Source organism: Microcaecilia unicolor, chromosome 3 (genome assembly GCF_901765095.1).
Source record: "Microcaecilia unicolor chromosome 3, aMicUni1.1, whole genome shotgun sequence".
Lineage (NCBI taxonomy): Eukaryota > Metazoa > Chordata > Amphibia > Gymnophiona > Siphonopidae > Microcaecilia > Microcaecilia unicolor.
Genome location: NC_044033.1, coordinates 364,554,394 through 364,572,147, shown reverse-complemented (window position 1 = coordinate 364,572,147; position 17,754 = coordinate 364,554,394). Strand labels below are relative to the sequence as shown.

At 41.4% G+C, this 17,754-nt stretch overlaps 1 protein-coding gene across 1 annotated transcript in view; it reads left to right on the top strand.

The window, feature by feature from the left end:
* MAN1A1 (mannosidase alpha class 1A member 1) overlaps nt 1-13,734 on the top strand; it is a 309,444-nt gene extending 295,710 nt beyond the window's left edge. Inside the window, exon 12 of the mRNA XM_030198560.1 lies at nt 12,686-13,734. Coding sequence (XP_030054420.1) covers nt 12,686-12,812 — 127 coding nt within the window. The 3' untranslated portion in view covers nt 12,813-13,734. The remainder of the gene's footprint in view (nt 1-12,685) is intronic.
* Nucleotides 13,735-17,754: the final 4,020 nt, after the last annotated feature.

The window sequence follows — 17,754 nt, the reverse complement described above, 5'->3', positions numbered from 1 at the left end:
CTTAACTCTTGTTCTCTCTGTTTAAAAATGCAGTTGAGGGGACAGAGGGCATGGAAATCAAACAGGAGGGACTCTTATGGCTCTTCAAAGGCTGGTACATCAGCATCAGAAGCATCAACCTCAATGGCTACCAAGACTTCAGTATCCACTGGGAGTGCACCGGCATCAAGAAGATCTCCACCTCTCTCGACTGGGCACAGAGAGTAGGCCCCGGGACCAGTCTGCATCAGACCTGACATTGAGGGTACTGAACAAATGCGATGCTGAGCATTGGGGGAAGCCCAAGAAGCATAAGCATTGGTCCTCATAGACATACAGTGCCCGGGAGCACGGGCATTGGAATCGCTGGTACCTGAAAAGCTCCAGCACTAGGAGGAGCGCTCCCCCTCTTTGAAAGAGGTGTCCGTGTGCAAATCTCCGAGCAGCCAGGTACCTGCTACTGGTTCAGCACCAACACTTTCTCAGGCTGCCTGTCTCCCAGTTCTCCTGCCTATGCAGATGCCTTCCTTCAATGAGTGTCTTCAATCCATACTCGGGGAGGAGCTGGCACACGTGTTGCAGCTGCAAACCGTCATCATCAAGGACGCTTGCACCAGTTGCAGATTAGCCCCAGATTCTTCCTGAGGCACCATCCATGCATATGCAGAGATCCTTGATATCAGCATCAACAATACATTTCCACACTTGAGGACGCTTACCCGGAGTAGGGCTGTACCTTGACGCTCTTCAGGACATGGACAGGCTCTGACTCACTCAGCCCGTTCTGTATACAGTGAGGAGTGTGAAAGGGGACCGTTCATGGGACTCAGAAGAGGAACCTCATTACTTTTCACAGGAGGAATATTGTGGGGTACCTTCTGATCCCTCCCCACCTCAAGCGAGAGAAATCTCCACCTGAGGGCCTTTTATTGGTTTTGTCAGGGAGATGGCTTCTGCCATCCCGTTAAAGAGGAAGAGCCCAAGGCTGAGATGTTAACCATCCTGGGTTACGAGTCTCCTCCTAAGGAACAGGTCACAATACTTTTGCACCCTATCCTTATGGATGCACTGACTAATAATTGGGAATCTCCCTTCTCAATGCAGGTTGTACCTAAGAAGGTGAATGCACAGTATTCTATCCAGAAGGCTCCCAGATTTGTGAGGGCACAAATGCCTCACCACTCTCTGGTGGTCAAATCTGCCCTCAGACAAGCTAGGAGCTTCAGGACGCATTCCTCGGCGCCCCCCAAGTAGAGAGGCTCAGACATTAGACTTGCTTGGGAGGAAAGTGTTTTTTCATGGCTCGATGCTCATTGACCGCATCCAGTCCTACCAGTTCTACATGAACCTTTACTTGCAGTCTTTGGTCCACAGGCCATAGAGGTTTGCCAGCCAGCATCCCAGTCAATGCAAGGGAAGAGCTTTTGACTGGCTCAAAGTAACCATCCCAGACAACTTACCAGTAGGGAGGAGGCTGCATTTTTACCATCACAGGTGGCACCTTGTAACCTCCGACCAGTGGGCTCTTCAGATAGTCTCACATACAGGCTTATTTTCGAAAGAGAAGTACGTCCATCTTTCGACATAAATCGGAAGGTGGACGTCCTTCTCCCAGAGACATCCGAATCAGTATAATCGAAACCCGATTTTGTACGTCTCCAACTGCAGTCCATCGCAAGGACGTCCAAAGCTGAAGGGGGCGTGACGAAGGCGGGACTTGGGCATGCCTAACACTTGGACGTCTTTGACCCATAATCGAAAAAAAACAAGGACGTCCCTAACGAACACTTGGACGTTTTCACCCGGACCTGTTTTTCTTACGAATAAGGCAGAAAAAGGTGCCTGAAATGACCAGATGACCACTGGAGAGAATCGGGGATAACTTCCCGTTACTCCCCCAGTGGTCTCTAACCCCCTCCCACCCTCAAAAAAATATCTTTAAAAATATGTTGTGCCAGCCTCATATGTCATTCTCAGGTCCATGACAGCGCAGGCAGGTCCCAGGAGCAGTTTTAGTGGTTACTGCAGTGCACTTCAGGCAGGCGGACCCAGGCCCATACCCCCCCCCCCCCCCCACCTGTTACATTTGTGGAGGAAACAGCAAACTCTCCAAAACCCACCACAAACCCACTGTACCCATATATAGGTGCCCCTCTTCACCCGTAAGGGCTGTGGTAGTGGTGTACAGCTGTAGGTAGTGGGTTTTGGGGGGGGCTCCGCACACAAGGTAGGGGAGCTATGTTCCTGGGAGCATTTTATGAAGTCCACTGCAGTACCCCCTAGTTGGTGTCCTGGCATGTCAGGGGGACCAGTGCACTACAAATGCTGGCTCCTCCCATGACTAAATGGCTTGCATTTGGACGTTTTTGACATGGACGTCTTTGGTTTTGAAAATCGCCAAAAGTCAGAAATGTCCATGTCTGGGGACGTCCAAATTTAAGGATTTGGATGTGTCTGACGGTATTTTCAAAACGAAAGATTGATGTCCATCTTTTTTCAAAAATATAGGGCTCCCTGCCCCTGGATTTCGCCATTTTGCAAGGATGTCCAAATCTCAACTTGGACGTTTCTTTTGAAAATGCCCCTCTTGGTTCACCCTGCATTGGTGAGAAAAAGCACCAAATTGCCCACTGAGAACATCGTTCATCAGCTCTTGGCACAAACAGGTACATGGAAATCTTCACCCTTCTAAAGGCCAATGCGGTCAAACCTGTACCACCAGGGGAAGCAGGAAAGGGATCCTATTCTAGGTGCTTCCTTGTGTCCAAAAAGACGGAGAGGGGTTCAGTCCTAGACCTATGGGCCCTGAACAAATTACTAGTCAAAGAAAAGTTCAGAATGATTTCCCTGGGTACCCTTCTCCCCATGAGTCAAGAAAATGATTGCCAGAGAGCGTCTGTGAGGACTGGAGCCTTCATTTTACAACTTTACTGTTTTACCTCAAAAAATAATGCCGCATTCTAAAAGAAAGGCCGTGGTGAAGGCCGTGCTGCCGCCGGCAAGAACCTCGTCGCCAATCCAACAGACGATTCTTCGCTTTGCTTCCGACCCCCGGACTAATATTGGAGCGTTGAGTCCCGCTGTCCAGGCTGCCGGAGGAGCGACAGCCTTGCTTGGGAATGAGATTTCACTCTCTCCGCCCGAATCCGCTACACCTCCCTGCCCTGCGTCTTCTCGAGATGAGATACAACGGCTAACAACACCGGAAGTCGGTAATGGTTTAGCCTTGATCGGCAGCTCCTCATCTCAGAACACAGGCGATACAATCATGGAAGCAGATGTGGAAGCTCCCAGGGAGGTAACTTTGCAGTCTATTTGGACTATATTACAAAATTTAATGGCTACAGTCACAAAAGTATCGCAGGAAACTACTATACTGGTAAATAAAGTAGACTCTCTAACCTTAGCCCTTGAAGATGTAAAGCAAGACATGTTGACTCGAGTAACACAAATTCAAGTTGAACATCAAACTTTAAAATCTACTACGGAGATGTTGATTAAAGACAAAATTATGATTGCTCGCAAAATAGAACAATTTGAAAACTTCAATAGGAGACTGAATTTAAGAATGTTAAATTTCCCGTTGGCCAAAGGGATATCGGCTCTTGACTTTTTCAAAAAATATCTGGTTGAAATTCTTAAATACCCACAAGCTGCAATCCCACCGGTCAATAAATTGTATTATCTTTCTGTTTCAAAAATAACTGATAACAGAGTTTCTCAAGAAATTGATATTTTGAATATTTCAGAGCTTCTAGAAGATTCATTATCGGAGGTTAAGGATCGACGGACTTTGCTCATCTCTTTTGTCTTCGAACAGGATTTAAATTCTTTGATGAAAGTATACTTTAAAAATTCTTCAAAAACTTTCTGTGGACAAAAGATTTGGGTATTCCCAGATGTAAAGACTACTCAAGAACAACGTAAAGCCTTTTTGGCTTTTAGAGAAGAGGTTAGGGCGATGGGAGCCTCATTTCTATTGGCATATCCCTGCAAATGTTGTGTGAAATACCAGGGTAACAAATATGTTTTTCTTGACCCGAGCCACTTGAAAACATTTATAGAAGCTAAGAAAATTATTAAATAGACTGCATATAAAAGACGGAGTTTAAAATAGTCAGTTTAAGGTCAGGCCATTTGCTAAGTTTTGGTATATGTTTTCTAAATATACTCCTATTAAGTGTTCTTCGCCCCTCGTAATGTATTGTGTGGTCTGAGAAGGCTTAAGAAAGCTTTAGTGCTTTTTTCTTTTCCTTGTAAAACTAATATGTAAATGTAATACCTGCCGCTTTTCTGTTTATAAGTGCAACTTGTAAATGATAAAAATTTAAATAAATAAAAAGAAAATGATTGCCTATGTTTTCTGGACTTAAGGGATGCCTATACTCACATTTTGATAATTCCCAGCCACAGCAAGTATCTCAGATTCCATATAAGGAAACATTACTACCAGTACCATGTTCTGCCATTTGGCCTCACGTCAGCAACCTGGGTATTCACCAAGTGTCTAGCAGTAGTTATGGGGTATTTGCACAGACTAAGAATATATGTTTCCCTATCTGGATGATTGGCTGGTCAGGAGCACATTGCAGGAAGGGAATTGGAGTCAATATGCCTAACTATTCGGGTGTTGGAGCCACTAGGATTCGTAATAAATTAGCCCAAGTCCCACCTTCTCTTGGTCCAGCAATTGGAATACATAGGAGCCCTGCTCGATACCCAGAAGGTTCGAGCCTGTCTCCCAGAGCCAAGACACTCTAGTCACACTGGCTTCTCAGGTTTGAGCCTTGCAGTAGGTCACGGCTTGGCAGATGTTGAGGTTGTTGGGCCACATACTGTCCACAGTGTATGTAACACCTGTAACATGCCTTTGAGGTTGGCCCAGTGGACCCTGGCTTCTCAGTGGTGTCAAGCCATGGGACGTCTGGAAGATGTCATCCGAGTGTCCACAGAGCTCATTTGCTTTCTTCTGTAGTGGACCATTTGAACCAATTTGACTCTGAGACTTCCATTCCAAATTCCTCAAAGGTGCTGACGACGGATGCATCTCTTCTGGGTTGGGGAGCCATGTTCCTTCGAGCCACTTATCTAGTGGGGAAAAACAGTCTGAGCAGGGTTGTGCAACTGTACGAGTGGTCTCTCAACATGGGTGTTGCCCATGAGATCTTCCGAGCATGTGGCATCCCCTCTGTGGATCTCTTTGCCACTCTAATAAATCACAAAGTCCCTCAGTTCTGTTCTAGGCTTCCAGCTCATGACAGACTAGCCTCGGATGCCTTCTTCATTCATTGGGGTTCAGGTCTTCTATATGCGTATCCTTCCATTCCTTTTGTGGGGAAGACTTTACTGAAACTCAAGCAAGATCTTGATCATGCCTTTCTGGCCTCAGCAGATCTGGTTCCCTCTTCTTTTGGAGTTACCCTCTGAAGAACTGTGGAGATGGGAGTTTCCGACCCTCATCACACAGACCAAGGAATCTCTTCTGCATCCCAGCCCTTCAGTCTCTGGCCCTCACAGTTTGGATGTTGAGAGCCTAGAATTTGCTTCTTTGGGTCTGTCGGAGGGTATCCCCAGGTCTTGCTGGCTTCCAGGAACGATTCCACTGAGAGGTGGTGTTCTTTCAAATGGAGGAGGTTTGCCGTCTGCTGTGAGAGCAAAGCCCTTGATCCTCTTTCTTGCCCTGCACAGACCCTACTTGAGTACCTTCCACATCTTTCCAAGTCTGGTCTTAAGACCAACTCTGTAAGGGTTCATCTCAGTGCAATTAGTGCGTATCAACGTGTAGAGGATAAACCGATCTCTGGCAGCCTCTAGTTGTTCATGTCATTCAAGGTTTGTTTTTGTCAAAGCCTCCTGTCAAACCTCCACCTTTGTCTTGGGACCTCAGTGCCGTTCTCACCCAGCTGATGAAAGCTTGTATATAGTTTCAGGTTAATCCGAGTTATGGCTTCGCTGTTGTGATGCCCAGTTGACCAATGTTTGTTGTTTTTGGTGATCCTGGATGCTATGGATACCCCAATTGTGAGAATTAATGGCCTGCTTGTCCTCGGAGAAAGCAAAGATACTTACCTGTCCTTTCCAAGGACAGCAGGCCTTATATTATCACAAACCCTCCCGCCTCCCCTTAAATATAGGAGTTCTCCTATATTTACTTTTGGGTTTTTTATGCTGTAGTAATCATGCTCTCGTGGCAGACAGAAAGGCACTTTCGCAGGCATGATGAACCGGCTCTTGCGCTCCACAAAGCTCTGTTTTGTAGCTAGTTACAAGCTCCGGACCGAGCAACGCGGGATCGCGCTACCCAATTGTGAGAATATAAGGCCTGCTGTCTCGGAGAATACCTGCTGCTACAGGTAAGTATCTTCACTTTATTACTTACTTTTAACTGGATTAATAATTTTTTTTATTATATATCTGTTTTTTGTGTGTATTTTTATAGTGGAATGATAAGCTCTAGCCTCTGGAAGGTAAAACATAGCCACGTCAGGCAACTGATTTAATTGTGTTTCTACTTTCACTGTGGCCTGCATTGTTCTCCTGTGGATTATCTGCATGTAGATCACAGCCTCTATTCCGCATTTTACAAATATACATCCGGGAAAAATCTCTGCAGCTTCCACATGAAAATGGTGGCACATATGTAAGCTGCAATTATGCAGCTTTCACGTGGAAATGGTGCTATTTCTACATGTAGCTGGCTCATTTTACAAACTTATAAGAGTCACCAATTAGATAGTGAGGCTATAACTTTTTTTCCCATTTTGGAGGTGGAAATAAAGCTATGACCAAAACAAGCACCTTTTTTAAAATAGGTGCATGCCTCTGGTGCAAAAACCCAGTGGAGATCTTTTTCCCATATACATTTATTCTCACTGCAAAATGGAGAATATACGTGTAGATTTATTGCCATCTCAAACCACGTGAACTATACATGTAAATGATATTTACACTTGGAGATGCTGTTATGTACACATAATTTTTTAAGTGAATAAATATAAAACAGTTGGTATCCTCATCCATTCTCCTCACTTTTTTGTTTCATCTAAAATAACATTTTGTATTTATTTATTTTTAGCCACGTGCTTAAGCATACCTTCAAAGAATTCTAATAGTAGATTAGTAAAACATAATCTCCCTTCTCTAAATCCATGTTGGCTTTTCCCCATTAAACCATGTTTATTCCTATCACCCACAATTTTGTTCCTAATAATAGCTTCTACCATTTTATCCATCAGAAATATTGGACTCACTGAGCAGTAGTCAATTGAAAAATTAGTTTTACACTGGCCACTCTTCAGTCCATAGGTACAGATGCAGGTTTGAGTAATAAGTTGGAGATTGCCAGCAGCAGGTCTGCAGTTTCATATTTGAATTCCTTTACAGCTCCAGAATGAACCCGTTCGGATCATGGTGATTTGCTACTATTTCGTTTTCAAGTTGCTCTAGCACCTCTTACAGATTCACACTGATTCGTTTCCCTCTAGTTTGGGTCTCTATCCAGTATTCTCAATGGTAAAGACTTAACAAATTTAGTTTTTCACCTATGCCTTATCCTCACTGAATGCCCCAACCTGCAGTTTCATGGATTACTTGTTTTATTGTACTTGAAAAAGTTTTAACTGTTAGCCTTTGACTGTCTGGCAAGTCTCTCCTTATGTTCTGTCTTAACCTATTTTATTAATCTTTTACATCTAATATTTCAGTGTTTATAAGCAAAGCCAGTGCTAGGCAGAATTCTATGGCCTGTGGCTTGATCATGGCTAGACAGATACAGCCCCGCAAGACTTGTTTTGGAACCAGGACCTATCAGGAAATTGCTTATGAATTTTATAAGCTGAACTTGCTGTACCTCGCTTTAAGCTTTATTGTTGAAAATAACATCATAAATATGCAATGGTTACTTTTGCTTTGAGCTACATTATGAAGACTCACATATTGTTACTTAGATTTGAATCTACCTTTTTCTTTGGGTAGAATTTTGACAGAAACCATCATAAGTACATTTGAAAACCCAATCCAAGCCTGCATTAAACTGCATTTCAATCCAACTAAAATATGCATTCTGTGGAACCTTTATATCCCTATAATTTTAGCTACTGTGTATGAAGACAGTTTTCAGAAAGTCAGTTTTCCTAGGTACAGTGCTGTGAAAAAGATATTTCTACTGATTTCCCCTATTGCATATATGTCACACTGAGTGGTTTCTGATTGTTAAATATAATGTGATATTAAAAAAGTGAATCCACGTAAGCACATATTAGTCTTTAAAATTATTAGTTCATTTATTTAAGGAACAACAACTTCAACTTTATCACCATGTGAAAAAGTAACTGCCTTTCTGAATTAGTCAATTGATCAAATGTAAATGATTAGATTCAGCTGATTGAACACAGCCAGGATTGATTGCAGCCAGCAGCCCTGTTGAATCTAAACCTTAGTATATATTGAACCTTACCATGAGAGTGAACTAGTCACCACAAAGCTTCTACAAGAATTGTCTCATAAAGAAAATTCCACAGCTGAGATAAAAAGCTGCTGAAATATTTCTGTCTGGAAGACGTTACCAAACCACTTCTAAAGCTCTGGGACTCCACCAAACCACAGTGAGAGCCTTTGGTGAATCTTCCCAGAAATGGCTGGCCTGCCTACCAAAACTACTCTAAGGGTGCAACAACTCATCCAGGAAGTCATAAAATATCCCAGAACAACATCCAAAGAACTGCAGGCCTCTGTAGCCTCAGCTAAGGTTAGTGTTCATGATGCTGCAATTAGGAGGAGACTGGGCAAAAATGGGATTCATGGGAGCATAGCAAGGTGGAAACTGTCCAACAGTAACATAAACACTTGTCTCACATTTGCAAAAACACACTTGGATGATCCCAAACCTTTTGGGATAATGGTCTATGGACAGACAAGTCAAAAGTGGAACTCTATGGACAACACAGGACCATTATGTAAGACAGAAAGTAAATACTACATTCTACAGTGAAAACATTATACCAGCGGTCAGTCATGGTGGTGGTAGTGTAATGGTGTGGGAATGTTTTGCTGCATCAGAACCTGGAAATCTTGCCATTATTGAAGGAACCATGAAATCTGCACTGTACTTAAGGAGAATGTGCAATCTTTTGACCATAAGCAGGTTATCCAGCAAGATAATAATCCAAAACACAAAGGCAAGTCTACATCAGAATGGCTAAAGAGAAACAAATTTGGGGGTTGGCCTAGTCAGACCTGAAAAGCAGTTTATACACAAAAACCTACAAATGTGTCTGAAGTAAAGCAGTCCTGCCAAGAAGAGTTGACTAAGATTCTCAACAGTGATGTGAAAGACTGACATCAAATTATAGGAAGTGTTTGGTTGCAATTATTGCTGCTAAAGATGATACAACTAGTTAAGAAGATTAGGGGGCAGTTACTTTTTCACGTGTGTGATATAGGTACTGGATAACTTTGTTCCTTAAAAAAAAAAATGTATTATATGTTTAATCAGGGTTCCTTTGTTATAATATTGTGTTTTGTTTAAAGGTCAGAATCCGTTCAGTGTGTCATATGTGCAATAATAGGGAAAACAAGGGAGGGTGGACTTTTTCACATCACTACTTATGGCTTTGAAAATTGTTCTCAGTAATTTTGTAACAAGGTGCTTAGGCATGTGTTGTGCCTGGTTTTATAGAGGGATCATGTCCACCCATGTGTATTTTAGAAAATAGCCCTCTGGAAGGCTACTGCAAAAAATCATAACTGTCCCTAAGCTAATGTAACTTTGCACATATATATGGTGATAAGAGTTGGTGCTTATGTGTGTATTTTATCAGATAAATACAAAAATGCCAATCCCATCTCTAGCCCACCCGCCCTTCATCCTTAGGAACCCATTCACATATGCTGCTTTAAAGTCCACTCCGTGTCTTCATAGGGCACATTTTTATGCATGTTTGTGTCAGGGCAATTTTATAAGCACCTACTTGCCCATGTAAAACAGTATTCTAATAGCTCATCATTTACAAAATTCCCCCTAAAATGATTATACTAATAGCCACTTTGAAAAGAAAACAAACATCCCTTTTAACTTTGTTCAGTGATTTTCTCAACATTTATTAAAATTATAATTTTTGCCATTTTTAATAGGTACTTAGAATTCATTTTTTACTTGCTGAATTAAAAATTTAATTCTATAGCTCCTGGAGATAAACTACCGATTAGCTGTAGCATTTTACCAAAGAAATATAGGAAAGATGTTAGCATTTTATTTTTATTTCCCATTTACTGGCAACTCAGTTTCAGCATTACTGCAAAAATCAATATAAGGGTTTTAAGTTTTGGTCGATGCTTTTTTTTTCTGTCCTTGTACTAAATTAGGGCAGCAGAATTTGACTGTATTTGGTATATTAGCATGCCATCTGATGCTCTGTTACAAAGCACTCTAAGGTATAATATTCAGAAAGGTCATTCAAAACTTTGGCATGCTAATTTAATTAAGCAAATATGTTAGAGTGCTATAATTTATAATGCTATTAACTCATATGGAACACAAAGTATGAGACACTAGAGTAGGCGGAGCAATCTCCCACACCCAGAAAGCTTGAGAATGCAGAGACAGCAGAGTGATGTTAAATGCTGCTGAAACTTAGCAGTGCTGGTTTTCCAGCCACAAGAGAGCACACTGGATAGTCGGGGAAGGATGGAAAATTAAGCTGCTCTCCTGCCTTTAAATCTAGCCAGTGTCTGATGTCACTAGAGTGGGCGGAGCAAGGTTCCGCATCCGGGAAGCTTGAGAAAGCAGAGAGCGATGTTAAATGCTGCTGGAACTCAGCGGTGCAGATATTCCAGCCACAAAAGTGCATTCCAAATAGTCAGTTGAACCATATCTCAGATGTATGTTTAGGTGCCTCTGCTGTGCTGCCATTCAGGCCTTCCTAATTTTTCTTGTACACACATCACCAGTTGTGTTTTCTGTGTTCTATAGAATGGATTTGATGAAAGTTCATTGCCATATACTGATGCACATTGTTTTCATTTATAATACCGCAAAGATAGCATAAAGATATTTTCCTCCATTTCTTTGGGTTGGCAGTTTCCTGCTTCTTTGGGCTTTCTAACTCAATTGAAACCTGCCTTTTTTTTGGACCAACACTCCATGACTTAATTTGCATCTGCCTAGCGTTATACTCCCAACCCAGCCTAGCCATCAGTGGCTGTCTTGTTGGGAGGACCACAAACAGCAGCTCCTTTTTAACAACTAACATGAGTCCAAAATCCCAGTGACCACTGAGATTTCCTTTCCCACAGCTTTCCTCTGTCTCAAGGGCCTGTGAAGGTTGCCTTTGCAGCATATTTAGCACCAGCTGGCTTATGGTGTAGAAGACATGAACTGGAGATCAAGCCCAGGCAGTGCACACACTGATACTGAACCACCAAACCAGCCTGCGTACCACTTTTTATCCCTTTATCTTTGAAATTCTCAACCTCAAATTGAATGTAATAATCATACCACACTGCCTTAAAGAGGAGCAGGCAGGATCCTAGTGCTCCTCTATATCAACAGCAGGCGCTTCCCTTTGCACAGCCATACCAACATCTAGCACCTAAAGAGAATGGTATATGAGTTCTGGGCTTAATCTTGATAGAGCTAGTGTGCTATTCTGTCTTGATGTCTCCTTAAAAATATTCTGCAAGACGCTTTCATTACAGCATGCACACAGCAAGAAGGCTGGCAAGCAGTCTCATTGAACACCTTAGCCTGAGAGAGAAGCTTCCAGAAAGCATTTCAAACTGAAAGAAAGAGAGAAAAGGCCCCCACTTCACTGAGGCTGGGAGGAAGGACTGAGTTTAATGAATATATGGGGGAAAAATCCTGTTTGAGATGCTATTGTTGTTGATAGGTCAACTCATCTTCCTTCCACACCCCCTGTGTCCTGAACATTGATTCTGAGAGCTGGTGCTTACAGGGCTTTTGTGAGTAAATAAAACAGGCAAAGCTGGCAGGGAGGTGAGGCCAATGGGAGAATTGGTTAGAAGACTGAGGCTCGAGCTGTGGTACCTCCAAAAATTTCCCAGTCTGGCTCCCATGGCAAATGGTGAGGGATTAAAATTGTTATGGTGGGAGAGGGGTGAATTGAGAGGAAGATCATTTAAGGAAACTAAGTTTTCAAAATGTTTCCCTGCAAAGCACCTATTTGAGTGAAGAAAAAAAAATTACCTTCAAGAATGGAGCAATTTGTAACCTCTTTCTCCAAGTCTCAATAGCCATGAAGAAAATTAAAGCAGGCTTCTATTGTAATAGTTCTCAAGATATCCACAATAAATATGCATGCTAGAAATTTGCATGAACTGCCTCCTTGGTATGCAAATCTATCTTATGCATACTGATTGTAGATATCCAGAAAACCAGACTGGTTGGGTGGCCCCTGAGGACTGTGTTGGAACCACTGTTGGTAAATACTTGTGAACAAAATAGTGGAGAATGGCCACTGTTGGTCATCTCCACTGTTTTGTTTGCTTGACTGTGAACTGTGGAGTACTGTTCTTCTGAATGCCTGGGAGCCAGAGGTGGCTAACCAAAACTAGCATCTGATGCTAGACAATTAGAAATATAAACTTGGAAGATGGTTGAATGCAAAGGGGGTCTTTTTTTTTGGGGGGGGGGGGGGGCGGGGGTTCCATTGTTGTTTGAAATTCATTATTTCTTTTGGATTCTTGCCAGGTATCTGTACTTGCTGTTTTCGGATGATGATCTCCTTCCACTTGAGCACTGGGTCTTCAACACAGAGGCACACCCTCTGCCAGTCCTCCGCAAAGACAATAAGGAAAAAGAAGATAATTCCAAATAAAACAAAACGTCAACCATGTTAATTTAGTGCATTCCTTCAACCTGTTTTCCATTTTTTATACACTAGTAATTCAAAATTGTAAACCAGCTGTTTTGCAGTCTAATATGTTTACTACTAAACATTATGAATGGGCTTAAATCTGTTTTTTGTGTACCATAAGGGGGTAATCTTTTAACTGCGTGAAGATATAGTTTGCATATATTATACCTGTGCAGCTATCACTACACACATACTTAGAAAATTATCCCAGAGAATTTACACATGTGTTTACACCTGCTCTTTAGCGTGCAAACGTTTCCCAGGTTGATTTACATGAATCCAGGTGTATTTTATAAATACTAATCATACCCTCAGGAATGCCTCCACTCAGCTCAAATAAACTTAAATGCATACAAGCTGTGTGCACTACTTACATTTCAGAAGGGACATTTTATAAAAGCCCATTTCTGCCCCTAAAGCACTATTTTACTAACAAAACTGTCTTTTAAAATTGGCCTTCCCATTATCTGTTAATCCACTGAACTGAATTATTTTGTTCAGAAATCTGTTATCCAGAATTCATTATGCTGCAGGGTCATCTTCAAAGGTTATTTCTTTTGTTTTGTTTTGTTTTCCTGTTAATGTGACTGCAAAAATCCTTCCTCCTCTGTGAGGAGATGTCTGCTTTAAGCTGTAATGTTTTGCCATGTTGCAAAAAGCCATAAATGAATTAATCGGAAGCTTCTTTTCTCTCTTTACAGTTCTATGTGAATAGAGTTTGTCTTCAGATCAGCTGAGACAAATCTTGTAACTGTGACAGTCTCTTCTTTGTGTTTGTTTTAGGGAGAAAGATCTCTTATGTCTTTCATTTACAGTGAAATATAAATCATTCTGATCAAATCAATAGTGTACTTTATAAATAAAACTAAATTTTGTAAATCTGTTACTATTAAATGGAGAGAGCTAGTTTGTTAAACAGATCTTATTTATAATTACTGCAAAATCATTTTAAAAATTATCTTTTCTAAAAACAAACTACTGTGTACTTTATCTGTCAGCTTCATTACACTTTGGGACATGTTTCCTAACTTTTAGGAATATAATGGGCCATGATGGCAGACTAACGCATGCTAACACTGGGCCCCTTTTACTAAACCGTGTTAATGCTGATGCACACTTAACAAGGTAAAAAAAAAAGACGCTGCAAAATACATTAAAGCATTTTGCCTGTTAGTGTGCACTATTATTTTTATTTTTCTGGAGGGGTGTGTCATGGATAGGGAATGGACATAGAAGCGTTATCCAGCTGTCCCATTTGCATTACTGCATGCTATCTTAATAACACAGACTTAACATGGGAGCACTTACCACCTATTGAATATTTTTGCAGGTCTCACGTACTAATGGAAAAATTAGTGCAGGACCTGTAAAATGAAAAAAAGCCCTATTTTAGGGACATGCTAGAGATGGGCTTAGTGCATAGGAAAGTCCCACGTTAAAAACCGCTAAGCCCATTTCTTAGCTCATCTTAGTAAAAGTGTATCTCTAGTGCATGGTAAGCATTAGTAAAAGGGGCCTTTTCTCATTTATGACTAGATATACAGAGATGTAATGAGCTTTTTATTGGAGGGGAGGGAAACAGGTGGGGGGGGGAGGCACTGAGACACAGCAAATAATACAGCAGGTCTTTTAGCCACAGTGTACTGTTGACCCTATTTACTAGTCCTAGTTCCATTAGTTTCAATGGTATATGCAAAATGCATCTGTTTTCAGGATTCTGATAGTATTTCCGAATTAATGAAAAAAGAAATTTGTTTTCTTTTTCAAAATGCCTCTCTAGGCAATCTGTGGGATGATTTATGTTCCTGACCGTGTCTGTCATTTTTCAAAGGCCGTAACACCTGACTTTGAATTTAGCAACCTAATTTTGGGCTTATGTGCCTAAGTGTCAAGAAGCACTAATGTTGCCCCTGGCACACACCCTCAAAACAAAATACCAGGAAATATTTAGCGTGCACGCATTACAAAACTAATATGTAACCTTTACCACATCCCGTGTTAGGCCATTTTTGGTGCATTAGGTTCACTTTAATGCCTAATGCAGCTTAATAAATGGGCCCCTTAGAGCCTTCCACAAGCACAGTTTGCAAACATTCCGTTTGGGTCCAGATACAAAAAAAGCAAAGTTATAGGAAGTGTCTAGAAAATATTTGCATTTCAAAAAAATATAGCAATTTAATCCTTTACCACTGAATTTATTGCTTTTGATATATAGTTAAAACTAATATTAAAAGCTTCAAACCTAGGGCCCTGTTTACTAAGCTGCGTATAGACGCGTTACCATGTACACGCCTACAATATCCCTATAGGCACCTGCACAGTTAGCATGCACGCTAATTGTAGGTGCATTAAAAACGCTAATGCGCCTTAGTAAACAGGGTCCTGAGTGTATTCAAAAGATGGTTATATTTTAGAAAAAATGCACAGAATGTTTAAACATTTAGGAGGCTAATTCTATGTCTGGGTGCTTGGTAGGAAAGACCATAGGCACTTACTTTCCTTTATAGTGTATCAGTGAAAATACATGCCTGTAGGTTAGATGCTAGCATGCCCAGCTATAAAGCTGGCATATGTGCAGCTGAGTTCCAGTGACAACACATGGAGCATACAGTATTCTGTAAGTTACACACAAATGTGAATCCTGCTCAAGCTCCATTCTGACTCCGCCTATATGTATGCCTACCTCTAAAATATGCATATGTAAGATATGCACATATTTACAGAATGTTGTTTGGATAATGGTGGCATTTACACATGTTTGTGCACACAGACGTGTGTATAAGCCATTATTCTAATTAGCAAGCAGAAGGTAATTCTATAAATTGGTATTTAGACATATGCACCATTTACATGTCATAGGTGCCACATCGAATGTGCACTAGGCACTGTAGTGCATAACTGCAGGGTTCACATACATAGGCAGAGGCATGTGCGGGCCATGGACATGTGTCCAAGTGACACATAACTTATACAGTTACACACTTCACTTGGTGCATATATATATCGTGTGCATTTGCACCTGCAGTTGACATAGCATAAATGGCATGCCTAAACTGAGGCGCCGACTATGCTAGTAGATATGCACACCCACTTAGCGATTTGTAATAACCTCTGACGGGTGGTATAGCACTTCAATCATCGGGCTACTCTTTATTTAAAACCGTGCTGTGTGCTATTCATATATATTTGTGTGCTCAAAATTATTAACTTAAACCAATGACGGCCAGCTCTGCTCTTATCATACAAAATGCAAAGGAGACTTAACTTAGGAGCCCCGTGTCCTCGGTAACAGGACCCGCAGGGCTCATGAGGTATTCTCGCTGAAATAATAGACCGACTGCTTTCCCCCGGAGGCTAGCACTGACTTTGAGACAGAGACAGCTTTAACCCGAGTCCCTGAAGAAAACTGATTGAAACCCACGGTGTCGGGCGATTCCAGCAATCCATGATCTATTATTTCAGAGGTTATTACAAACCGCTAAGTGGATGTGGATATCTCTGAGGGCACTCTTTTTCACATTTATTTTTGAAAAATGAATGGAGTAGTAGCAAAAATAATTTCCTGGTTTATAGAGCACTATTTTGAGAGTTACCAGCAATTTAGGGATTTTTGTTTAGTTAACTTTATAGAGGACATCTATCATGAATATCATGCCCCAATGTCAATATGAGTTTAGAGCAGGAAGCCTCTCCTGCCCCCTTGACCCTGCTAAATTTAAGAACTGTATTTTAAGCTACACAAGTTCTCAGCTCCATGTCAGATATTCATTCAACCAGAATTTAAGGCATCACCAAACAAGCCCTGTTCCAACTAGGAATACTCGACTGCAATCCCTGCTCTATTACAAGTCACAAGTAGATCTTTATCAAAAATCTTTCTGTCCCCTAATTGTGTCCAGTATAATTCAGCTATCTCCCTGAGTTGCAGGCTCAGAGTGAACCCAGGATACCTTTTTCTTGACCACCTCAAATATCTTCCTGTCCTTAAACAGTTGGTTATGTTGCCAGTCTATCTTCTCTTTCAGAATATGTGGATCTAGAAAACATCACAGAATCTCTCTCTCAAAAGAAATGGGCAACATTCAATTACCTGATAAAAACTGGTGTGAGGCCAAAAAAACACCCAAGTCTGTATGGCCTATAATTCTTTGAAACGGCATTAAGAGTCTTTGATTATTGAGATCCACAGCTACTCATGGCTATGAGTTTCAAGCCTTCATAAGGATACACAGGAAAGGCTTGCAGTTTTGTTTTACAATGGTTGAAATTTCTGTGGAGGGAAGGTCTGTGTATATTCAGACCCTGTTCACTGCCACCTCCAAGCCATCCTCCACATCTCGGAAGTTTGAGTGGATCCTCAGGAATGCATTTTTGTTTTCCTGAAAAACTTCCCAGAATCTACTTATCTCAGATAATAAAGCTCTAGGCCTAATCATAAGCAGAGTCTCTAAGCTGCATACACTGTTGCCCAAATAAAACCAGGAACAGATATTTGACTGGATCCAGAAATAACCAGAATCCTCCCACAAAATCTCCCTCTAGCAGGATAGACTTTTGATTCATCTTATAAATCAAACACCTTATTTCTGCTACCTTTAAAAGGAAAGCTACTGCTACACCTAATATGAATCTTTCACTGAGATGGTGGTAGTTACCTGGAATGCCATTCAGCAGGAAGTAGTGGAGATGCAAACAGTAATGAAATTCAAACATTTGTGGGATAAACACAAAGGAATCCTGTTTGGAAGAAATGGATCCAAAGAAGCTTAGCAGAGATTAGGTAGCAACACTGCTAATTGTGAAGCAAAGCCTGTTCTGGCCAAGACTTCTACAGTCTGTGCCCTGATTGTGGCTTAATAGATTTGGATGGGCTGCAGTGGAGCTTTTCACAGGCTTCGACAAC